The sequence below is a fragment of the Psittacula echo genome, assembly GCF_963264785.1.
Source record: "Psittacula echo genome assembly, chromosome: 14".
Lineage (NCBI taxonomy): Eukaryota > Metazoa > Chordata > Aves > Psittaciformes > Psittacidae > Psittacula > Psittacula echo.
In genome coordinates, this window is record NC_137750.1 from 6,793,037 (window position 1) to 6,817,594 (window position 24,558).

General features: G+C 50.0%; 4 protein-coding genes across 4 annotated transcripts in view; 2 read left to right on the forward strand and 2 right to left on the reverse strand.

Moving 5' to 3' along the window:
• The window catches only part of ACSF2 (acyl-CoA synthetase family member 2), a gene marked incomplete at its 5' end in the record, with an annotated part of 34,769 nt that extends 30,852 nt beyond the window's left edge, over nt 1-3,917 (reverse strand). The window contains one exon of the mRNA XM_080629330.1: nt 3,829-3,917. Within this exon, the coding sequence (XP_080485456.1) occupies nt 3,829-3,917 (89 nt within the window). The remainder of the gene's footprint in view (nt 1-3,828) is intronic.
• A 2,782-nt stretch (nt 3,918-6,699) lies between these two features.
• On the forward strand, nt 6,700-10,160 carry LRRC59 (leucine rich repeat containing 59). The gene is made up of 7 exons (XM_080629349.1): nt 6,700-6,812; nt 7,077-7,136; nt 7,434-7,592; nt 7,912-8,016; nt 8,579-8,651; nt 9,084-9,257; nt 9,737-10,160. The coding sequence occupies exons 1-7, from the start codon at nt 6,708-6,710 to the stop codon at nt 9,979-9,981; spliced, it is 921 nt and encodes a 306-aa protein (XP_080485475.1). The 5' UTR covers nt 6,700-6,707; the 3' UTR covers nt 9,982-10,160.
• Nucleotides 10,161-12,654: 2,494 nt separating this feature from the next.
• Nucleotides 12,655-16,592, reverse strand: EME1 (essential meiotic structure-specific endonuclease 1; the record flags this gene model as incomplete). Its single annotated transcript, XM_080629246.1, has 8 exons — nt 12,655-12,831; nt 13,092-13,281; nt 14,091-14,206; nt 14,704-14,830; nt 15,060-15,181; nt 15,527-15,619; nt 15,802-15,929; nt 16,013-16,592. 8 exons carry the CDS (start codon nt 16,590-16,592, stop codon nt 12,655-12,657), a joined length of 1,533 nt encoding a protein of 510 aa, XP_080485372.1.
• Nucleotides 16,593-16,749: 157 nt separating this feature from the next.
• MRPL27 (mitochondrial ribosomal protein L27) lies at nt 16,750-20,990 on the forward strand. The gene is made up of 4 exons (XM_080629504.1): nt 16,750-16,796; nt 19,264-19,386; nt 20,044-20,111; nt 20,558-20,990. Exons 1-4 carry the CDS (start codon nt 16,760-16,762, stop codon nt 20,762-20,764), a joined length of 435 nt encoding a protein of 144 aa, XP_080485630.1. The 5' UTR covers nt 16,750-16,759; the 3' UTR covers nt 20,765-20,990.
• Nucleotides 20,991-24,558: the final 3,568 nt, after the last annotated feature.

The window sequence follows — 24,558 nt, forward strand, 5'->3', positions numbered from 1 at the left end:
TGCCTAAGGAGGAGGACAAGTGCTAAACTACCTTTTGTCATTTGAAAGCTCCTGGGCAAAGCACATAGATAAACTAGAGATGAAAGGAAGCTCTGCAGAAGAAAAACCTTCATAAACAGAGCTTCTATAAAACACAGGTTGTAAAAGCTCTCCTGAACCCCACGGAAGGACAAGTTGCAAGACCCACTACAGCCACAGCTACTTTTCTGTTTGAAGTGGTGACAGGAGAAGCCACATCCCACTGCCATAGCATGGTCTGAGAAGCAGCTCCAGCCACCAGCCCAGGCAGGTGAGGAAACCACAGGCTGCTCGCAAAGCTGTTTAAAGGAGACAACCACACATCCCTCTAAAGCCAAGTCACCACCAGCTGCAGTGGAACCCGCCCTTAAACTCTCTGCTTGTCCCTGCCAGCAGAGGCACAGAGAGGTCCCTGCTTGCTCCTGCAGCCTAAGAAGGGCTGGAACAGGCAGAGAGCAGCCGGTGAGTGGGTTGTGCAAGAGCACATTCCCTGAACGTCATCCAGGGAACATGGGGAGCTGCGCAGGCTGGAGTGGGAACAGGCAAACACAAGCATTTCATGGACTGCAGTGACTGGTGACGAACTTGATCCAAGTGTTATCCTACCACACCACTGGAAAACAAAACACAAAACCCCCACAACAAGAGACCAGAGAGGGGAGGGAAAACTGCTACAAAATTCAGGCTGTGACAAGATCCAATCAAAATCGCAAAGGTCCAACTGAAACAGCCTCCTCCCTGCGCAGTCAGCCTTCAAGGCTCACTTGCACAACCCTTTAGCATTGCTAACGAGAAGAGTGATTGATGTTTTACACTGTCGTGCCTTGGCAAAGCAATGGGCACACCAGGCTTTCTGGTCTTGCTGTCAGTTATTTTCCTTGCCTGAAGAACCAAAGGGTTTCACTGACCTTGTAGGAACTTTCACACTAAATGCAAGGTGCAAAGCCAGAGCCAAATGATGGTTCTGCCTCCAGTCTTCCTCCCTACCCAAAACACGGGGATGAAACCACATCGAAGTGCAGTAATAGTTCTCTTTATAAAGCCCTGCACTCCAAAACACTCCCCTGTCAGCCTGGAAACACACAGAGCTTGCTCTCAAGGGTCCCAGGCATCTTCAAATCCCATTCACATCACCAAATAAGAGCATCAGCAGCTTTGAAATTAGGGCCCAAGATATCTCATGCTCATAATCCACAGTCACTAACTCCCCTCAAAGCACTTGCTCACATGGTTATTTAAAATACATTAAGCAAAGCACAATTCACAGCTGCTATCTCATTTGAGCTCCCTGAATTCTGGTCTGATGGTCATACATGCTTCAGCATCTCTATATCACTTATCTCCTGGCCATGGCAGAAGTGAAAGGTGTGGGATAAAACATAGTAGTCTGCCGGAAGTGCTGGAGGTCAGGAATGGAAGGAATGAGGCAGATACAAGATTCATTATCAGCAGCATCATGCAGGCAATCACACAGCATTGGTCTTGCTCCGGCCTATAATCAACAGCAAGTGTATATATCTGATGTGAAAGAACGTACCAACAAACCTCTGCAAAGGATATGGCAATCACCTTTTTGTTCATCGTTGTTACAGAAAACAAGTGATTCACCTTCCACCTCTTCCTGTGAAGCACCTGATACTGCTGGAGATGCACAAGACCAATGGTCTGGTATGACAGCAGCTCTCTTTTCCCTGCATTAGCTGGAGGAGAGCAAATAAAACTGCTTCCTCTTGGGTCTCAGCATAAACACTGCCCTCAGAGAGCACATGCCTTCTCTTGGCAGCAGCTCCAGCAGCAAGACAGCCCGTGGTGCCTGCAAAGAGCCAGCCCCAGCATCAGGCAGAACTCCATAACCCTGGAGTCTGAGGGTGCGACTGAATGGAGAAACATCAGCGACTTGGGGAAAACGCATCCCTGTTGTGTCTGCTGCAAGAGGCAGGCGAGGAGCCACATCCTGGCAGTCCCAGAGAGCGCTGGACCCTGAGGGCAGCGAGATGAAGCAACCCTGGGAGCTCTGGTGTTTATCTCTGATCAACCCCAACCACCCTTTTATAGCTGTCAATATAAGATAACCAGCTTCGGTTTTAACTCTTCACCACTCTCTACAGACAGTATCCAATGGGACAAGAGATGAATCCAGGGCAGAGGCATCGCTGTAACCTCCTGTGCCCATGACGAGCACACCTCATGGCAATAGACGACATTGACCTGAGCTTTGATGCCATCTGCCCAGCACAGAGAGGACAAGTCCTGCCCTGACTGCAGAGTTCATACCCAAGGAGGTTCACAGGCTCCCCTGCCAACTCCTTTGCTCACAGATACCTTTTGCACCAAAGCAAGACCTTCTGGGTCTTTTATGTAACACAACTGCAATAAAAGGGTGGTTAAAGTTAACCCTGCTCTGTCCTCACCTCTTCTTTACTCTTTAAAGCAACCCTGTTGACTACAGAGTTAATCAGGCTGTCATTAGGGCTTTTGTTTGCTTCAGTTTGAGGAAGGATCAAGTCCCCAGAGCTTTCAGACTCCTACTACAGCAGACTTTCTGGTTACACTTTCCACTGCGCCTCCCTCCCCTCTGCACTCTTCCTGCCAAAAGGATAAACACTGCCTAATTAGGACCAGAAGTGCATAACCCCTTCTATAACATCACTAGAAAGGCTTCACTCCTTCTAAATATGTGGTCTTTTTCTCCAAGAGCTTTGTATTCCTGCCTCTCGGCTTCACTTCTGGGCTGGAGTTTAAACTATAATGAGCTCTCTGTCGTGCTTCACTTCCCTTTCTGTTTCCTAAGAATAGATTCCAGTGGCAGTCTTGGCCCCAGCCACACACACATGGGCTTCCATCACCTTATTCCTAATCCCAACCCAGCTGAAAAGGAACACCTGGACCCTCTGTGTGGCAAAATCAAGGGCTGCTGCCCACTGTTCTTGGGAAATTGCTCCCTGGAAGTCCGAGTAGGAGGCTCTGAGGATCAGTTAATCCTTCCAAGCCTTTCCCAAAGCCAGTTGCTTCCTACTGCTGATCTTTCCCATGAACCTGCTCCAAGAGGCAGCACTGAAGAAAAGCAAAGCAAGGAAGTGGCCTGGTCACCTCCAAACCCCAGAGCTCCACAGTGCCCCCCACCACCCTGCCCAAGCCTGGGGTCTGCATGGCCACCCAAGGACAGGGACACTCGATGAAGCCCACATGTCAGAGCACTGAAGGAGGACGGAGAAGCTGTTTGATGCACTCCACATTACTACAGTCAGGATGGAGCTGCTGCACAAAGTTCAACCCCAGTAACACATTCACATCCTTCCACACCCTCCATGAGGCTCATTCCTGCCCCTGATCCCCCCGCAGGTTGGGGTGGGAGGCAGACCCAGGGGATGCAGCCCATCTCCTCCCACTTTGGAGAGACTTTAAGGAAGCCAAAGGACAGCAGCACACACTGAAAGTGAAACCTCCAGCTGAACCCACCCTGCACACAGCCACTCCCTGGCTGGGCACCCACACTCCTCTGCAGCTGCCCTGGAGCCCCTGTCCCGCATCACACATGGCCTCCATCTCCTAAAGCCCCCATCCCTGTCCCTACAGCCTCTGGTGCCCTATAACCCCTCATCCTCAGCCCCCACAGCCCTCCATCCATTATGGCCCCCCAACCCCTCACCCACATCCCCTTGTCCCCTCTAGTCCCCCATCCCCGGTCCCACAGCCCTCCATCCCCTATAGCCCCCCACGCCCTCTCACCCATGCCCCCCTGTCCCCTATAACCGCCCATCCCCTATAGCCTCCCAGCCCTCCATCCCCCTCTCCCTGTCCGGGCCCTACCTGCCGGGAGGGGCTCCCCGCTGCCCTCCCGCCCGGCGCAGGAGGCTCAGCCCGCTCCGCGGCAGCGCTGCCAGACGTGCTGTGGCCATGCCCGTAGCAGCGGGGGTACGAACAGGGCCGTGAGATACAGTACGCGCAGGCGGCGCGCACAGCGGCCAGCCCCGGTCCCGGCCCCTGCCCGGCCCCTCTCCGGTCCCGCCCCGGCAGGCTGCAGCCCCCTTCGGCCCCGGCTGGGAGGAAGCGCCCTGTGGGACCGGAGAACGCGGCCGCCCTGCCTGTGCCGCGGGGAGAGCAGCGGGGGGTCGGGACAGGCCGAGCGGGGATCCCCTCGCTGCAGCACAGAGCCCCGCCGGGTACCTTCCCCCTGCGCCTCCATCCCTCTGCTACCCCCTATCACGGCTCTTGCACCCTATCAGCCCTTCCTGCCTCACCCCAGCCCTTGTGCACCCAGAAGAAGCCCCACACCCTTGCTGAGATGGACTTGGGTGTGGGACAATCATCATCACTTGTCCCTGCTTTCCTTCACCTGTGCTGCTCGGTGCCCGCGCCCTCTGAGTCACTGCTTGATCTCCAGCCCCATCTGCTCCAGGAGTTCGCACAGTCACCACCTCGCTGCCCTTCAGCGCTCCCTGCCTGCACCCTGCTGAGGAACAGCAGAGCTACCCCGGAGCTGGGCAGGGCGAGATCATAGGATCACAGAATGGTTTGGGTTGGAAGGGACTTTAAGATCATCCAGTTCCAACCCCCTGCCATAGGCAAGGACACCTCACACTAAACCATGTCACCCAAGGCTCTGTCCAGCCTGCCCTTGAACACTGTCAGGGATGGAGCATTTACCACTTCTTTGGGCATCATAGAATGGTTTGGATTGGAAAGGAGCTTAAAGATCATCTAGTTCCAATCCCTCGCTGTTAAGGAAGCTGGAGTTCAGGGTGTCTGCAGCACATCAGGCACAACAGTGCTGATGAGCAAGGGAATCAATAACAACCTCACAACAGCAAATCTCAGCCACCTAAGTCATAAACGTGCCGATAACACAGCCACATAGTGAAGCACTGACTGCAGCTCTCCGCTGTGAGATACTTGGTTTTCAAAGCATAGAAGCAGGAAAGCTTCACACCCAATGTGCGTGTTGTTCACAAGAAGTTTGGTTGGTGGCAGTGGTGATGGTGGTTAGTTTTGATAGGAGAAGGGAGATTTGTGTCTTTGAAATGGGAAAAATTGGCCACAGCGGCAGAGGGGACACTGGGTGAAGCAGGACAGGGCTCTGCAGAGGAGGGTCTGAGAATGGTCTGCAGCATGACCAGCTCCTGCCCCCCGGGCCACAACAAGGATTGTGCCATCAGGATCAGATCCTTCTCCTTGCTGGTGTTCCTGCAGCATTCCTCTAGCAGAGGGTGCAAATGTGTCCCATGCCATGGCTCACCTGCCTCATGGAGGTTCCAAGTCTTTTTAGCCCCACACAGGTGCCTCCGTGTATGGGTCAGTCCCACTAAAATCAGTCGTTCCATAAGTTTATGCACTTCCACAGGTGACATAAGGCTGTTTGATGCTTGTGGCCAGGAGCTTTCCTGTCACTGCTGCAGCACAGTTATCTTTGTGCTGCAGCCACATCACAGTGTGCTCAGTGCTGTATAATTACAGGGAGAAAACCCAAACCTGCCTGGGGTCCAACCACATCACTTTTAATCAATAAAACTAGAGCTGACTTCCAGACTGATCTTCCCACGTTCCAATCATGACCCTGCAGGGTGAATCCAGGTTAGGCATTAAACCAAGAATTATGCAGGACCTGACGTGACTTTGACTTTTGGGTACATTTGTTGGAGATTGTCAAAGCCTGACATGCCATTCGGGATCATTCCCTTCTGATGAAGGTTTTAAGATCTGCCTTCGAGTTAATCACAAATGAGCAGAGGTTTGTAACTGATCTACACCCTCAGTTTTCTGTGGAGAGCCAAAGGCTCCTGGACTCGGGTCAGCTCAGGTTTTAGTCCCAGCAGAAACGCACGAACAAAGGCCTTTCCCAGAGATGCAGAGGGTCTTGCCCAGGTTCCGAGTTTTAGTGCCTAAAGGAGGCACTAAAATGATTGACAAACAATCTGGAGAGGGACTTTTTATAAGGGCCTGAAGGTGGTGATGGCTTTAAACTGCCAGAGAGGAGGTTTAGACATTAGGCAGAAGCTCTTCCCTGTGAGGGTGCTGAGGCGCTGGCACAGGGTGCCCAGGGAAGCTGTGGCTGCCCCATCCCTGGCAGTGTTCAAGGCCAGGTTGGACAGGGCTTGGAGCAACCTGCTCTAGTGGAAGGTGTCCCTGCCCATGGCAGGGGTTGGAACTGGATGAGCTTTAAGGTCCTTTCCAACCCAATCCATTCTGTGGTCTCCTGGATGAAAGCACATCAACCTCAGGCAGGTTTAGTTACACTTTCTATGAGACAAAACCTTGTTTGCCGTTTTGGGGTGCCTTTGCTCAGCCTCCAGGTCATGAGCAAACACGGTTGCTGTGTTTAGACTGGGATTATCAACCACTTGTGGCGCAGTGTGCGGCTGGGGCTAGGGCTGATGTAGCTGATATAGCATCATTGCCTGCGGACGCGGGCTGTGTCCCCTTCCCCTCTCGCACATGCGGAAGGCCCCAGAAGCGCAGCAGGACTCCCGACATCCGGGATGCCGCGGGTCCAGGGCTGGCGGGGCAAGGCTGGCTGCGCCCTGCGGGTACCCCGAACCGCCTCCGGTGCCCCGCTCCGGGCCGGCAGGGGGCGCGCCCGGCCCAGCGCGGACGTGGACGCGGACGTGGACGCGGAAGTGGGTGGCGTGGCCGATCGGAGCCGAGCCGCGGTGCAGCCGGTTGCTCACGGCTCTTGGAGCAGCTCGGCCGCCATGTCGCGGGGCGGCGGGAAGGGGCAGAGCCTGAAGGATAAACTGGATGGCAATGAGCTGGACCTGAGCCTCTGTGACCTGAACGAGGTGCCGGTCCGGGAGCTGGTGAGAGTCCGGGCCGCGGGGGCCACTTCTGTCCGTGGGAAGGGGATGCGCGGGGCAGCCAGATGTGCTGACGGTGCGTGTGAGCCGTGCTGGAACCGGCAGGGATGAGGGGATGGTGTCCTTCTGGCCCAGCTGCCGCTGCTCGCATCCATTGCAGGATTCATGCTGCCTTTAGAGCCGTCTGGACATGGCGCGACCCCGCAGCGGTGTCGGGAGGGTAGGGGTGTACCTCGACGGTGGTCCAGTGCTCTGCTTCTCTTTCAGGCTGCTCTTCCAAAAGCCACTGTGTTGGATTTGTCCTGTAACAACCTAATTTCCTTGCCGGTAAGGTGCTAGAGAGCCTTGGTGGGGGTGAGTCTGCAGGGAAATACTAAGAAAGGGTAACTAGTGCTTCCATAAAGGTTTGCTGGGAGGGCTGGAACCAGCGCTTCCCTCATCCCAGGATGGCTGAATGACTCTCCTGTGGATGACGGGTCCATGCGGGTGGTGGTTGAGCTGCATAAAGATTGCAGTGTCTGCCTGCCAGAGGCTCCCACATGAAACCAGAGCAGCTCCATCAGCCTCGGGGGCCTGGGTTTGTTTCTGGTGCTGACGAGGGTTCTGTTCATGCTTGGGTTTTAGTCAGACTTCTGCAGTTTGATGCATCTGGTGAAACTGGATTTGAGTAAGAATCGGCTCCAGCAGCTGCCCTTGGACTTTGGGCGCCTGGTCAACCTGCAGCACCTGGACCTCCTGAACAACCGTTTAGTCACCCTGCCAGTCAGCTTTGCACAGCTCAAGGTAAAACTGCTTGCTGGGCAGTTACGTAAAGCTTTGGGATGCAGCCCAGGGTCTTGTGATCCTTCTCAAGTTGATTTCTCTGGTAAAGCATCCATCCTGCTGATTACCCGCTCCAAAATCCAGCTGGCTTTGCACCGCACCTCTGTGGAAATTCTCTCACAGCTGTTGGAAATGTCTCTGCTTGCACTCTCTGCTTATCTTCTGTACTTGTTTCATTCATGTGAAAACTAAATAGTCCTCTGCTTCTGCTTTGGATCTCTTAAATAACTGCAAGACTACCGTGCTCTTACAGCCTCTTCTTTATCATTCCTGCCTGCAGAACCTGAAGTGGCTGGATCTGAAGGACAATCCTCTGGATCCTGTCCTGGCTAAAGTAGCAGGAGACTGCCTGGATGAGAAGCAGTGCAAGCAGGCTGCTGTCAAGGTAAGGAATTTGCTTTTGTTCTGTTTTCCCTTACTTGGTTTTGTCAGTGGACATCCTTCCTCTTTTTGCTTAGCGAGCTGGGCAGCTGCTGCAGCAGTTTGAATTATCTTCAGCCAGTGAGGTACAGGTTCACTGCACTCACTTCACTGCTGCTGTGCCTGTAAAGAGCAAACACAGGGATGAGTAGGATTATCTTCCATTGGTGGAATTAAGAGAGGAGGAAATGCTGGTTGCCAAGAAAGTGGAGGCATAATCAGACAAAATAATCCATGTCCAGAGTAAAAAAATTTCTGGAGTTCTGGCAAACTGTAGGGTCATGTAAGTAGAAGTGGTCTGTGAGCCCCTATATTGGCTACCACCAGGTTGATTTGTAACGGGGAGATCTGTTTCTTAACCACAAAAGTTCAGGCAGGAAGGTGAAACCTCTCTTCAGAGCCATACCCACAGGGGTTAGTGGGGTTGAGTCAGCCCCAGCCGGTGTCCTCAGCCCTGCTGCTCTGCTTTGAACTGACTGCAACAAGCCCTCTGCAGAGCTCTCAGGTTGTTTTCTTGGACCTTGAAGGTGCTGCAGCACATGAAAGCCATCCAGTCAGAGCAGGATCGACAACGGCAACGGAAGCTCCAAGCAGAGCGAGGTGAGCACAAAGAGCCCTCTTACTGAGGACTGTTTCTGATGTCTCACACACCTAAACATGCTAATTGTCATCTAACATTTGTAACTGTCAAAATCCTGAGGCTCAGGCAGTAGTAGGGTAGAAGGGCTGGGGGGAGAAAGACAGTATGGGGATAACTATGGTTTCTTGCCTGAATAGTTGGATCTCTAGATGGAATGTGCTGTAGTTTAACTATAAAAATATGAAAGCAGAGCACAGGATTTATTTTAAGTGAAGCCTAATTCTGAGGGAGCCAAACGCAAGGTATGTAATATCCAACAAAAAAAAGATTAAAACAGTGTAGTTATTTGATTGATTTCCTCATTCCAATTGGGAACAGATAAGCAGGTAATAAAGAAGAAGGCAGTGACAACCCTTTATATAAAAAGGAAAAAACTTCATATTAATCCCCAGAGATGGAGAAGAAGCGTGAAGCAGAACAGCGAGCAAAGGAGGCTCAAGAGAGGGAGCTGAGGAAGCGAGAGAAGGCAGAGGAAAAGGAGCGCAGGAGACGGGAGTACGATGCTCAGAAGGCTGCAAAACAGGAGGTGGAAAAGAAAACTAAAAAGGAAGCCGTGCAGACCCGAAGTAAGTAGTACCTGTTTGGGGTGGGATTGCACCAGATTTCATCCTTGTTACATTTTGATGCTGCCTCTTTTATGGGGGGAACCTGTAGGACATGCGTCACTGCTGTGTCCTTTTCCCCTTCATCTGTGTTCCTAATGAACTGCTGAGCTAGAGTATTCAGAAAGTTCTTCATCTCTTCTAGGGAGAACTTGCCTTACTTCTTTTTAAGTGTACTGAACCATATGTGCAAAACCTTGTACAACACAGAGGTGCTTCACACCCTCTCCACTGCTGCCCATGAAACTAAAGCTGAAACTTTTCATCCTAAATATACATCCTAAACACAAATCCTGCACATTTACTTAAGTGATGAATATTCATGACAAAAGACAGCTGCAGCACAGGCTGAAGTATCTTACCCAAACAGCTCATTTCTGAGCGAGACTTAAAGACACTTGACTAATCCCTCACGTTCTGTCTTGTAAATGTTGTGGTTACAGAGCCCGCCTCCAGCTCTCGTCCCCAGCAGCCGCCCCGGCACAAGCATTCTTGGTCACGGTCAGTGCTCAGAATCCTGCTCTTTCTGCTGCTGTGTGTCCTCTGTGTTTTGGCCACCTGCAAGCTGACAGAGCTGCAGCGTCAACCTCTGTGTGTCAGCGTGAACACTCTCTACGAGGATGTGGTGGCTGCTCTGCAAAACCACAAAACCCTGCAAAACATGCTACAACAGAACTCGCAGCACTGATTGTCCTGGACGGGCACTTGCTTCGTCAGCATCTCCTTCCACCATCTACGCAGCCAGAATTCCTATGGAATTGTGTTCTGATGGAACTGCTTTTAATCAGTCAGCATTGGTTTGCTGGTCCACTCCACACAAAGCAGAGTTATTGTTCACATCATCTTTGCTGTGCATGTTTCCCAGTTGGCCTGTAACTCCCATTACTTGCCCACCTTAACCTAAAGTCATTAATACTTCTTACCTCCAGGGGATGTTTACCCAGATAGTGAGATACAGAAAGCTGCCAATCTACAGGAGTGGAAAAAAAAGAGCCTTTGCATTATCTAGCTAGCTATAGTTCTGTCTTGGAGGTGGAAGGTTTTTAATACATATCCATTCCTCGCTCTCATTTCTATTTGTGCTAAAATTGATGATATGGCTGTATGGGAATAATAATGAAGGCCTACTCCAGGACCAATTACAAGTGTGTAGGATGGCTGTGCAGCCATGTGTTGGAGCGAAGAAGCTGATGTACTAGTGAAAGGAGCTGAAAATTTTCAATACAACAGTTTTCGCAGCAATTTGTCTCAACTGGATGTTTATGTTGCTAATGTGGTTTTAATTTCAGTTAGCTCTTTTAGAAACAGCCACACATTATTTCCAAGTACATACAGTAATGATTTCTAACTACATTGAAGCAGCTGGTGCCAACAGAGCGGCTGCAGCATAGGCAAGGCTTGGGGCCAGCCTGGAGGCTGGTTTTGTGTCTGAGACCCAGCATGAGGGTGCTGGCAGTAGCTGTGGGTGCTGAGGCAGGCAGGCAGAAAAGGACTTTGCCTCAGGGCTTGCTGGGAGGTTTGGTTTGCACCTAAAGAAAACTCGCCTGAGCAAAGGCCAATGAATTATTCATAGTTTCCTTACAGAGAAAAGCAAACAGATGTTTATCATATCCTTAAGGGCTGTGTGAGTACTGAGATGTATACATAATGTTGTTAAGCACAGATATTCTCTGAAACTCCACAAACTCCACTGAGACATTCTACATTAATCACAGAATCACTCTCCTCTCTTTCTTTTATGTGCAAAAAAGCCCAACAATATTCAAAGCAACATTTCCTCCTGCAGCAGCTGGCAAGAACCTGCTGCTTAAGCTCATAGAATCACAGACTGGTTTGAGTTGGAAGGGACCTTAAAGCTCATCCACTTCCAACCCCTGCCACAGGCAGGGACTTCTTCCACTACAGCAGGTTGCTCCAACCCCCATCCAACCTGGCCTTGAACACTGCCAGGGATGGGGCAGCCACAGCTTCCCTGGGCATCCTGTGCCAGTGCCTCAGCACCCTCATAGTGAAGAATTTCTTCTAACATCTAATCTAAATCTACCCTCTTCTGGCTTAAAGCCATTCTCCTTGTTCTGTCCCTACACGCCCTTGTCCAAAGCCCCTCTCCAGGTTTCTTGTAGCCCCTTTACGCACTGGGAGCTGCTCTAAGGTCTACGCAGAACCTCCTCCAAGCTGAATCAGCCCAGCTCTCTCAGCATGTCTCCAGAACAGAGCTGCTTCAGCCCTCGCAGCATCTCCATGGCCTCCTCTGGACTCACTCCAACAGCTCCACATCGCTCCTGTGCAGACGACCCAGAGCTGGACACAGGGCTGCAGGGGGAGTCTCACCAGAGCAGAGGACCCCTCCCCCCTGACCTGCTGGCCATTTCTTTTGATGCAGCCCAGAACATGGTTGGCTTCCTGGGCTGAAAGTTCCCAAATGCCAGACTGATCAGGTTTATCAGTTAAAGTCAGAAGCATGCTGCTGGCCAGGCAAAGGCTTGTAGTGAACCTCTGAAGCCAGTGTGGCAGGTGGGTATTTTTTCATCCAAGACAACACATTTCTAAACGGTAACTTCCACACATCAGATGCAGTTTAAAATTCACTCTCAACACTCATCTCAGTAAGTGCTGCTGTCACAAAAGACTTCAAGTGTCCTTGTGTGCTCACAAGCACTAATGGCTTCACAGAGGGGCAAGCATGCTCCCCAATCTAATTAAAAGAAAGCTTTTTCTGCCAACTGTTCAGTCCCCATAATTCCAGCACATATAATCAGATTTCAAGACCCTCTATAGATTAAGCTGTCTGGAGACTGAATGAGGGCAGTGTAAATTTATATCTGAAAATTAGTCTTACTCGTTCCCATCTGCCACAGCGGAAAACTGAGTCTGCTTTGAGAGGTAAAGCTGTTCCACCTCATTAGAGCAGGTGCTGGGGGGGCTGCACCATGTTGCTTTAGCATTAGGATTTTTCACCCTGGAGAAGGAATGCAACTCCTTGCAGTTTAGGAGAGCAGTGGAAAGTATTCCTTTCAATAGATGACAGACCTGTCCAAATTCAAGATAGCATATTAAAAAGCAAAATTATTAGTCAAATTATTTATTTACTAGGAAGACAAATAAAAGGAACTATCATTCCTGTAAGCTGCGTCCGTCTCATGCTCTTAGGGAAGATGTTTTCCTCATTTCTTGTGTAAACTCCAGCCATTCAGCAATTCAATCCAACCTTCTTCTGCTACAGTGAAGTCCAAGTGCATTTTTAAGTCTTTTAACTGGGATCAATGATTCTGTTATCTAAGCACTTCTCCCCAGAAGGAAGCTGAATATTTAAACAGTAAATACTTTAAGCAGCAAACAGTAAAATCCTCATTCCCTGGAGCTACCCACTGACATCCAAATAGAGATCAGGATCATGGGAAGTCATCTGGAGATAGACTCGTCTGGAGAGCTCTGGTCCAATCCTCCGGCAGGTGGCTGTCACACCGTCACCGCGGTGCACAGGGATGTTAGCCAGCATGTTCTCCCGCTCCTGCTCCGAGGAGCACCGGATATAGGCCTACAAGCAACACAAAGGAGCAACAGTATAAGCCATTTGCATCCATTGCTCAAAAGAATAATCAAAGCTTTGCACCCATGGCTGCTCTACCTTGTTCACAATATGCTCTTGGTTTTCACCTGGTCTCTTCACTCCACCTCACTGAACAGCTCAATACAGAATTGTTGTGTCACATTTGATAGCAATTAAATGATGTCTTCCACTCCTTACATTAGCTGGCTGTCTGCGCACAGTGTTCACTATTACTTAGGCATCCTCACCTGGTTCAGAAGCTGAGGAGAAGGGTAGGCAGACACAATAGCCTCAGCCATCTCCAGGCTGACCCGGTTAAACTGTTGTAACTGTCTCTTCCAAACTTCCAAGAGACCCTTTCCGGAACGATCCACCTTCACCCCTCCACACCACGCCTTCTCTAAGTAGAAGGAGAACCCCGTGTTCTCCCGCTCTCGCCTGGGGAGAACAAAGAATGGAGGCGCAAATGAGACAATGAGATATGAAGAAAATCCTATCCCTACATCAGCTGTCACATAACCAGAGACAGAGAGATGGCTACTGTTAGAGACACCACTGGCATCAAAGTAAATGCTAACAATTTGACAGCATTTTCTTTATATTTCCTTGTTTGAGATCCAGATTTCTTACTCAAAAAGAAACAACCTCTGCCTGGGAGCAATCCTGACACAAGGCAACACACATGCAAAGTAGTAAACAAGAATTCATTTTCCAACTGTCAACCATACTACAACACTTTTACGTGTCATTTTTAATGACATCTCCCCTCTTCTCATGGCTGAGATGTCAAATACAACAGCTGCTGTGATAGGAATGCTAGGATTGTGTGAGACTGCACAAGATGGCTTTCTTAGCTATTGGTGCACAACATGCTGCTGTCATCAGTGGATACAGCTAGAGTTCACTCTCAGTAACGCCCCTCTTGGTTACACACTGAAGAAGAAAAGCTGGTGCTCTAAGAACCCAACCCTACTTGCATTCCCTTCCTGCCCCAAAATCAGACCAAGAACAAGAGCTCGATGTTAAGATCCCAACATGAAACCAGGGTCTGTCCTCACCCCTCCCCAGTTTCCACAAACTAACTCTATCCTGCGGGAACTGCACTACAGCTGCTCTGCCCCCTGCTCCTTTAAAGATCATTACACTCTGCTGCAGTGAAGTACAGCTGCATACCTGCTATTCCCTCCCGGTAAGTGAGCAAGTGGAGACAATCCAAAGGGGTGACCAAACCTCATCTGCTTACTCACTTGAAGGGTGCTTCAGCCACAGATTTTGTGAACATAGTGGCATATTCTCCAAGCTCCTCCCAGCTCTCAAAAAAGCTGACCTGGACTTGTTTGCACAGCTGCAGGTCTACCAAGGCCTGTAAACATTGTTAGAAATGAATGGAACAATTCATCTTGTCACATCAAACCCCACTCTTGAAAAAGGGTCACAACGTCTTCCTATAGGACAAGAACATTCCTTCTCTCCCCATTTTGGGAACAGGTAATTTAAGGCACTGAAGTATTTAGGGGCAGCCTGTCTCCTGCCAGTCAGTATCAGTTTGGCACTATTTCAGCTGTGCAGCTCCACAGTGCAGCTCTCATTACACACAAGCCACCCAGCCCAGCTTTGCCAGCAGCTCACCAAGGGTGAGAGATGCTGACCAAGACTGACACCAGAATCAAGGTGAACAAGACAGTCCATGGGAGAGCAGTCCATGAGAGTGGGGAACCAAACCCAAAGAGCTCTGTCCACAGACATGCTGACTAAAGAAGGCTGAACGCCTCCCTCCCAAGGCGGTGTAGGTCAGATGTTCAAACAGCATTTTGAATGAACAAGAGACGATGGCTGCATGCCTGCTTTAAAGGTACTCACTTCTTCCACATCCATTCTGGTTATCTCCAGGCCAGAATCCTCAACTGCCCTTTTCCTCCGTCTTCCTTGTCCCTCATCTTGGCTTCCATTTGCTGCTGTTCGTTGCTGTCTCTTTTTTGACTGAAGTCTGAGAGACCAAAGAAGAGTGAAGTGAGGCTGGGATCTCATGCTCTTCCCCAGGTATTTTGTGATGACAGGCCTTTACTTCTGTTTCTGTGTGACAAAATAGTGGAGCAGCTCTGAGTGGGAATACTTCTTATGCTCCAGGCTTTGCTAGAAGGAATTAATATAAATACCTATGGCATTTTTCAAGGCCAAAGATAACACAGAAACATTTGGAGGGAAAAAAGTCTAACCTGAAATAATTTTCTACTTCAGCAACTGCCAGTGCCAGAATTTTCCCAGGCATTTTCTCCATCACACGAGCTACATAGGTCTGTAGGGTTTCCTGCTGTCCTTCCATACAGCCCTTGGCCTCCTGCAAAGATGAACAGAAAACAGGAGTTAAACCATTCTGAGGCCCATACACAAGTGCAGCAGCCTATGGCTCCGATTCTGCAGATGAAAAAGTCTGTTCATGCTGCAAGCAGGCAATATTTGATCTGGCATAAAGCTATTGCAGAAAGAAATAGAAAATAACCCCATTTGAGCTGACAATGTTTGTCACAACTTTGCATTATACAACCCTACTGGCTTTGGTCCATTAACTCATGAAACCATGGTTCCATCCCACATCAGAACCTTCCTGCAGTGAAGAGGATGATGAACATCACCCCCAGAGCACAGCATGTTCGAGAGCAAGAAAAGTCATAAGCATTCTCACTTGTTTGTAGTTGTGAGCCATGGACAAAAACTCCTCCAAGCGAAGCAGAGCCAGGACATTTGGTTCTTCTGTCCATTCATCTCCTTCTCCCATCTGTTCAGACAGGAAAACAAACAGCCAGACCAACAGTCTGTTTATCATTCACGCCAACCAGTGCTCCCACTCAGACCTCTGAAGCAGGAGAGGATTAGAGGGTGTTTACTAAATACAACTACTAAGAAGTGCAAATAACAGAGAAAGAAAAGGGCAAGAACATGGAGATTTGGCTTGCACACCTGAGATGGCACAGTCTTTCTCCTCCAGGTGATGCTGCAGGGAACAGCCTGATTCTCAATCACACAGGAATAATTTGCAGCCTGCAAAGCACTAAGGACCTGTTCACCACCTTCTACCTGCAACAGAACTGAGATTGGTGCACTGGTCAGGCCTCCACACAGAGGAGACAAGAGGCAATATAAGGCAAACACAGGCTGTGAGGACAAGTACCTGGATCTAGCACCACTGTTATGTATTTCTGGCACTCCCCTGGCCGCTGAGCTTTCAGCATCTTGGCAAGAGCCCTTTTCCTTTCTTTTTCCTCCTCTTTTTGCCTCCTCAGGGCTTCTCGTTCCTTCCTCCTCTGCCACGATTGGCACGCTGCATCCCTTTCCTTCTGACTATGGTTTACCTTCTTGGAAAGTGGTGATGTCTCTGGGCTTGTTCCACTTACCAGGGGCGTATTAGGCTGGGCTGTGGAGTCAGACTGAGAGGCTGGCAGCGGGCACAAGGAGGGTCTCTCACCACCTTGTGTGCTCCTTTGGCTGCCACGAGACACTTCAAAACCCGCATTCCTCGCTTCCATCCTCCTTTTGATCCTCTCAGGCAGAGGAACCACCTCCTCGTCCTCATCGCTCCCACTGCTCACTACCACAACTACCTCTTGCGCACTTCCAGCTTTAAGGGCGGGAGGTGAGGACCGCCGGCGACCTAAATCGCAAGGCGGTGATGGCGAAGTCTGCAGCAGGGAGGCTAAAGTAGGCAGCCGCTCCGCCTCACTCTCCTCACAGCTCACCCTGCTCTCCGCCATCCCGCCTTCTAGCTGGAACATCCTGAGGGGAAGCTCGGCGCTAGCAGCGATTGGTCCGAAGGCGCGCGCGGCTGGCGGCGATTGGTCCGAAAGCGCGCGCGCGTGCGTTCGGACCAATCGCCGCCTGCCGTGCGTGCTTCCCACCCTCCCACCGGAACGGGAAGAAGATGGTGCTAGACAAAATGGCGGCGCTGCGGAGGTTATGTGAGTGACGGGTTACCTTCACCTCCATTTTCACCCCCTTCACAGGGTGGGGAAAGCTGGCTGTGGATGGGAGGTTTTGCTCGGGAAAGGATGGGGTGTACCCCGTGGGAGGTTGCTGCCGGTGTCTCAGGGTCGAACTCTTTGCTTTTTTTGAGGTAAAATACCTCAGGCCGCGGCGGTGCTGTGGTGAAATGGGCGGGTTTCAGGCCCCGCATCATAGCGTTATCCGTGCTGGAAGGGGTTTAAACCACCTCAAGTGGTTTAGAGTACAGTGTGCTGAAAGCAGGGTCTGAAGTGCTGAGGGCTTTATGTCTTACGCATTCAGAAACGTCCAGGGATGAGGAATGTCTCTCTGCTGCTGTTTAAGTGCCCTAAAGGTGGAAAAATAATTTTTAGAGAAACAGTATTCATGTGTATTAGGTAGAAATCAAACAGTGAGAGGTGCTGCTCTCTCTTTGCAGAGTGCCATAGTCAGGAAGCTTTAAAAATACCCTTTTTTAATCTATTAGTGTTAAAGGCCAGAATACCCTAATGATTCTTTAGTGGGTCATCAGAATTGTGTGACCAACGACACACTTGGCCACCTCTCAAATTTGTCTGTCTGGGGATCCACCAAGTAATCTGTCCATCAAATCCATGTCTCTGTAATTTAGAGACAAGGATGTCATGTGAGACAGTGTCAGATGCCTTGCACAAGTCCAGGTAGATGATGGCAGTCACTGTTCCCTGATCCACCAGCACTATTGACCCATTGTAGAAGGCCACTGAATTTGTCAGGCACGATTTGCCCTTAGTGAATTCATGTTGGCTGTCACCAATCACCCCCTTATTGTTCATGTGCCTTAGTAGAGTTTTAAGAGGATCTGCTCCATGGTCTTGCTGGCCACTGAGGTGATCCTGGCCACTCTGTAGTTCCCTGGCTCTTCCTTTTTTCCCTTTTAAAAATAGAGGTTATGTTTCCCCTTTTCCGGTCATCAGGAACTTCACCAGCCTGCCACAGCTTCTCAGATATCATGGATAATGGCTTGGCCTCTTCATCCACTAGTCAGCACCTGTGAATGCATCTCATCAGGTCCCATGGACTTGTGCACCTTCAGGTTCCTTAAATGGTCTTGAAACTGAGGGAGTGGTTCTCCATTCTCCCAGTCCCTGCCTTTGCCTTCTGTGACTTGGGTGGTGTGGCTGGAGCTCTTGCTGGTAAAGACCTGGGACTTCTTCATGTCCCAGATCTCCTGTTTTCTTCTGGAGGGGGCCCACATTTTCCCTTGTCTTCCTTTTATCCCCAGTGTACCTATAGAAGCTTTTCTTGTTGCCCAGGTACAAGTCCCGGGCAGTGAGCTTGCTGCACACCCTCCTCACTGCCCTAAGGATCTTCATCTCCACCATTTCATAGTCACTGCAGCCAAGGCTGCCCTTGAGCTTCACATTCCCCACCAACCCCTCCCTGTTGGAGAGGACAGAGCCCAGTCCAGCACCTCTCCTTGTTGGCTCCCCTATCACTTTATCACTTGGAAAAGGATGTTATCACCAGCGCATTCCAGGACCCTCCTGGATTGCTCCTGCCCTGCTGTGTTGCCTCCCACAGATATCAGAGTGGTTGAAGTTCCTTACAAGGACCAGGGCTTGTGAACATGAGGCTGCTCCCATCTGTATCCAGAGGGCCTCATCCACTTAGTCTTCTCTTGGTTGGTTCCTCATCCATCCCCAAGCAGAGCTCCGTGGCCTCCAGCTGGTCACTGACATAGAAGGTGACACCACCTTGCCTCCCCTCCCTGTCTTTCCTGAAGATAAATCCTCCTGAAGAGCCTGTATCCTTTCATTCCAAAACTCCAGCCATAGGAGCCATCCCACCATGTCTCTGTGATGCTAGTAGGATCGTAGCCCTGCAGGCTTCAACTGGGAGGATGGATGAAAAATCCTCTGTGCTCCAGCCCCTTCACACCCTTCCCGGGGATCTACAGTCCATCTTGATACTCCTCAGATTGCTTCTGGCAGTATCTGTTGTGAATATCTGCTTGTGCATCATCCTGGAGTCTTCTCACTTTTAAGATTGCAAAATGTTACTGTGTAAGTAAATACCACTGGGTCAAAGGGAAAACTGAAACAGAGATCACAACTTATCTCTTCTCCAAGCAATATCAGGCCGATCCACAGCTGCCAGGAACTTCTGTACCTGAATTTGTGCACGTCTTTTAACATCATTGCTGAGATCATTCCGCCCTGGGTGGCAGCAGCAGCAGTTGAGCTGTAGCCTCTTAAATGCCTTTAATGCATTTAAATGCATTTAAACTTAGGCCGTGGTGGTCAAATTATGCTTTCTCTTGGCAATACATTCTTTTTCCCTCCAGACTTTCTTTTACCTTTAGTTTTAAACCCTTTCTTGACTGATCTCCTTTAAATCTGAAAGAAAGAAAGTGTGTGTAATAGCTTTTTCCAGCTGATGTTGTTGTTCTTGCTTCAAACCCAGTTCTAACAGCTCCCCAGCCAAGCCTGGTTGCCATCAGATGTGCTTCTAAGAAAAGTGGGGGCAGCTCAAAAAATCTGGGTGGCCGCAGCCCTGGGAAGCGCTACGGGTTCAAGAAAACAGAAGGTAGGTCTGAGTATCTGCTGAGTTGGGCTCCTCACGGCTTCCCCCCTGCCCCGGTACTGATTGCAGTAGGAGGTGGCCAGGGCACTCTTCCAAGAGAAAGGGAAGGGGAGGTTCAGCGAAACCTCATGATCCAGGGTGGCTGGTGAGAGGGCAGGGGGAGCCGGCCAAAATTACCTACAGAAAACATACTTATATTCCAGTTCTGCCTCTCTGGAGCTCCTGGAAGGAGGGCAGGCAGAGGGACATTTTTGCTCCCAGGCTGCATTGGAAAGCTGGATATTTGAGATGTTTACAAAGGGGAGAATGATCAGGCTTAGCAGAAGCCAAAGTACAGATTCATGCAGCTGAGTGCTTATAATTATTACCTTTGCTGATGAAAACATATTGATGTAAAAGGTAATAAATACCTTCACCAAGCAGAAAATGCTTTGCAGCCCCAAGGAATCTTTTCAAAGACTTAACATTGCTTTTTGCCATTGTGCATCAATTGCCCTTTATTTCCTGCTAACAGCATTTTTGGTTAGATGCTTTTAGCATTTCAAGTTCATTTTTCCTTAGAAAATTCCCACCGAAAGCTGAGGTTTGTAGGTCCTAGAACCACTTGTGTTCTGGGGAGCTCTGTCTTCTCTGCAGCCTGACTCTGTCACTCTGTTGCAGGTGCCTTAGTGCATGCAGGCAACATTTTGGCTACACAGCGGTTGATACGCTGGCATCCAGGTGCTCATGTAAGTTGTTTTCTAGCTCTTCCTTGGTTCTCAGAGAACAGCAGTCCCATACTTGATGCCTCCTCTCAAGCTCATTCTTAATGCTCTTCCCTATATTCTATGTAATTCTGAAATGAGGCTTCATGACCTGGTATTTCTTGGTCAAAGAGCCTTCTCTGGGTCGCACTCATGCCTGTGTGACTTGGGAAAGGGTTTGAAAGTTGTGGATATCCCCTTTTGCGACCTAACTCCATGCTTGTGTTTCAGGGTGGAATCAGGATCTCTTCCCTCATAATGAGCACCATTGTATACTGATTGCAGGAAGCAACTAGTATGGTTTTGTTCTAAAATACAAAGCAACAGATGTTGTTGAAACCAGGATATCAAATGAGGCAGAACAATGATCAGGTCTGCTTTAGTGGTGGACCTCCAGCCTTTCCTTCCTAACACTCCTAATCCTCTTCCAGGTGGGGATGGGCCGTAACAAGACACTTTATGCTCTGGAGGATGGGATTGTGAGATACACCAAAGAGGTCTACGTCCCTCTGCCCCGCAGCAGTGAGAGCAGAGAAGTGATCTGTCGGCTACCCAAAGGAGCAATTCTTTATAAAACCTTTATCAGTGTTATCCCCACCACAGAAGTAGGAGAATTTAAACTGGTCACCATGCTCTGAGCCATCACACAGGGATGGATGGGAAGGAGTGACTGGGACAGACGACTACAGCTGGACCGACATCAGAGGACAAGAATACCCAGCTCTGAAGGTACCAGTTTAGAACTTTGTTTTCTCGCTCCTAAAGCACACATGGGCTGTGCTCAGGCACTGGGATCACCTGCAGGCATTTCTAAGAGTGTGTAATAAATGCTGTGGGGCTGCTGAAGGCCTTGGCTGTTCTTGGGATGTGTTACTTCTGTTCATTTACCGTCTGGGACTACCTTCCTCTGGGGAACCTGTTCCATTGTGCCACTGGATGAGTTCTCTCCACGAGCAGTCTCAGGTCACTACTTATCCCACTAATTCCCTCTATTTTTGCTCATTATTACATATTACTGTTGTAGTTGTGTCTTAATTCAAAATACTGCAGAAGTGATCCTTTTGCACTTAACTACATCCCAGGAAGGTAGATTTTTCCTTCTAACTCATCCCAAGGATTAACTCAAATATCTGGAATATAACTCACATATTATTTACTAGCCATGAGAGGCAAGTTCACACTTGTAAAGCTAACTCATGACTAATTGTCGAGTGCCTGGGAGGATGCACAGGCCTGAGGTGGTATTTGAAGCTCAGCCGCTGGAGGTGTAGCATAAGGCCATAATCCAGAAGACATCCTTTTTGTCTTCCCCTGAGTCATTCCCTGACATTTTTTGAGCTTCTATTGCTCAAAAGAAAGGAGCCCCAATACCCTGTGGCCAGACTGATCTCGTTTTATCTACAGGTTTGTAAACAATTTGAAACATTGGCTCTGCAGTAGAAAACAGGTTATCAAAATTGGTGGTGTAAGGACACCAGTGTGAATGCTATTAGATTGTCCGCTCTGCAGAAGATAACCAAGTTAGGTCAGCCGCGCATGTCCACCTTTGCTTTACATTCCCCATGGTTCATAGTTCACCAGCTATTTTGGCTGCCTTTTTGTCCTTTCCCAGTCACACAGTTCATCTTTATGGTTGGTATTTGCATACAGCAGCTAACACAACTCCTGGAGCTTCTCCAAATCTTTATCTGAAGTCCATACAAAAATCACTGTTGGTCACACAGGACCAGTGCTGCAGAAGCACACAGCAGTGCTCTGATGCTGACCCCTTCTGCTGCTCTCAAGGTGAGGATTCCCACGTGGTAGCTAATACACTGATAAAGTAAAACGTTTCATAAGCTAAGAAACAAGTGAAGTAGCACAGCGCAGTGACTGTCTGAGGTCTGATCCTTGGTACAACTAACAGTGCTTGCCTCACAGAGGTGCAATATGCCAGCTGCCTGAGGAGCTCTGGCTGAGCAGACCTTCACCTTGGCTTTGCCCCTTGTGTAGAAGCAAGCAGCTGGTCTCTGGCTTTTGGTAACAGTATGTTTGCCAGAGAAGAGCGAGCACGCGTCCCTGGTTGCTCTGCCTGGCAGTGGCTCCGTGGTTGTCCTTGTGCTGCAGGAGGGATGTCTCTGCTGGCCAGGTCTGACCTGCTTGTGTCTCAGCTGATGGCAAACCTGGGCAAAGGTCTGATGTTTGGCCATTCCCTGCGGAGGAGAACAATGTCACAGGCACTTCTGTCACTGACACCATGGGAAGCAGCAGCACACTCAGGCCTTACACAGCTGTGTTTCGCCGAGTTTGGTAGCCAAGAGGGGCCTGGAAAGGGTCTGGCATGCCACGTCTGTCCAAGGTCTCTGAGCTTATCACTGGTCCTGAGAAAGCTGGAGGATGCCTCAGAGCATGCTCATAGGGAGGCGGCATCTATTGAGGAGAGAGGAAGAGCGTTACAGCAGATCAGAAATAACCAGGAGATTATCCCACCTCTTCTCATGGAGCAGATGACAAAGCTCCCAACCACCACCAGCCTGAAATCAAACTCCTGCAGTCCTCCAAGCAGCAGGCTGCTAGCCAGAACTGGGAGATGAGGGCTTAGCACCTTCATCTTGCATCTTGCAACACAGTAGTGCACATTGAAGAGGCACATTCCCCCTGCTTCCCCCAGCTCTCTGCGCCAGGTTCCAGTTCTTCCCTGTTCGCCTTCAAGGACTTGTCAGTACTTGTTACAAGGCCAGAAAAGACTTAATTTTCATCAAGAGGACTGTTGCTCACTTTCCTTTGACCAAAGATCAATTACTGGAATTATACAGGCACCTACAAACCAGGCTTTCTGCCCAGGTTTGGTAGCAAGTCTCACTACACAGCAGCAGAGAGGAACCTCCAGACTGTTGTTACATGTATTTTGGCAGAGCTGGGCCAGTTTCCTCCCTGTGAGGAGCCACAGGAGCAGCACAGGGATGTTGTGGAAGCACACCTCTTGCAGCTCCTCAGCTAGGGCCTTACTTTCTGCCCTTGGTGTTCTGGTTTCAGGGCAGCTCTCAGTTACAGCTCCAAATACCAAGTAGCAAGTGCTGACTAAGCCAGACTTAGGTACAGCTTTAAGAGCTCAAAATCCAGGTGAACCTTTAGTTCTCTACCTGTTTCTGTTCTAAATGTTTCTGTTCTGCTTTAGTCAAGGAGGTCTCTGTTCAGTGGGAGTCTCTTGGGAGACCGCCACAGGACCTACTTGGCAGATGCACTCGCTTTTCTCTGTTCTATTGCAGGAGTGCAAATGTTAAACAGGCAAAGCCTTCTGCTCAGAAATAACACTTGAAGGTAATAGTGAAGGGCCTCCCAAAGGCAGGGAGAAGGGAGCAAGAAATCCTGGAAGCCTCACAGATCTAAAAATAACATTCCAGCTTGGACTTGTACCAAGCAGATGATCCGAAGGGCTCACCTTCATCAGCGGCTCTGCCCTGCCTCCCGCACTCCGAGAGCTCGATCATTAACCAGCACAAATGAACACCACAGATGAACAGGACTCACCTTCATCAGCAACTCTGCCCTGCCTCCCACACCCTGAGAGCTCGATCATTAACCAGCACAGATGAACTCCAAAGGAGCCTCCTGATACCCTTTGTGCCCTTCCCAGAGATAAAGGCTATCACAGTAGGCTATCACAGAGAACAGAGTAGGAGTATAGTAGGAGTAAGGCTATCACAGAGAACAGAGTCCTGCAGCAAGACTCAGATGCAGACCAGAAGGGGGAACTGCCCCTGGGACTCTGCCAGCACCCTGGTGCAAGGGAGGGAGAGCTCACCTCCTGGGAAGGCTCTGCCCACAGCCCAAATCTCTCGGCAATCATCTGGTGGATCTCCCGCTGGCGATCTTTCTTCCGTACACTCTCATAGCTGGGCAGGCGTGGCTGTTCCCAGTACGGGACCTGGTACGTGCTGGGGGGCCCGACACAGAACAGCTCATCCCCCTAGAAATGCCCAGCCAGAGGAGAAAGGTCAGTGTGGTGGTGGCTCTCTTTGCTGGAAGTTCATGGCTTGGTGCCATTTCAAGTTACTTCAGAGTTTGAAGTTGTAGCTGCCCTTCCTTGAACTCTGAGAGAGGAAATCCTCCCTCCTGGGAGATAATCACACCATCTTGTGCTTGCAAGATCCCAAACCCCAAGGGAGCTGCGTGGCACTTACCATGGTGTCCCTGCTCCCCACATCCCCCTCCACCACAGTTTTTACACACAGGCAGCACTTCTCAAAGCTGCTCCTGCTGCCTAGTGCCTTCTCCCTCTGCCCCAGGAGCCCCCAGGTCCCCATAACCATGGCCTTTTCACTACCATTCCCCTCCAGCTCCCATCAGGGACCCAGCCATCACCTGCACACCCGGGTTCTCAGCCGCAGCACTCTCCAAGCGTGAGGCTCTGCACTGGGAACCCACCAGCCGCTGGCTGCTGCTGAAGTAC

Excerpts from the sequence above, each read along its gene's own strand:
- LRRC59 (XM_080629349.1), top strand. The coding sequence starts at position 6,708 with ATGTCGCGGGGCGGCGGGAAGGGGCAGAGCCTGAAGGATAAACTGGAT. Across the intron at positions 8,017-8,578 it reads GCAAGCAGGCTGCTGTCAAG|GTGCTGCAGCACATGAAAGC; the intron begins GTAAGGAATTTG and ends TGGACCTTGAAG. Across the intron at positions 8,652-9,083 it reads GAAGCTCCAAGCAGAGCGAG|AGATGGAGAAGAAGCGTGAA; the intron begins GTGAGCACAAAG and ends ATTAATCCCCAG.
- MRPL27 (XM_080629504.1), top strand. The coding sequence starts at position 16,760 with ATGGTGCTAGACAAAATGGCGGCGCTGCGGAGGTTAT. Across the intron at positions 16,797-19,263 it reads GGCGGCGCTGCGGAGGTTAT|TTCTAACAGCTCCCCAGCCA; the intron begins GTGAGTGACGGG and ends CTTCAAACCCAG. Across the intron at positions 19,387-20,043 it reads CGGGTTCAAGAAAACAGAAG|GTGCCTTAGTGCATGCAGGC; the intron begins GTAGGTCTGAGT and ends ACTCTGTTGCAG.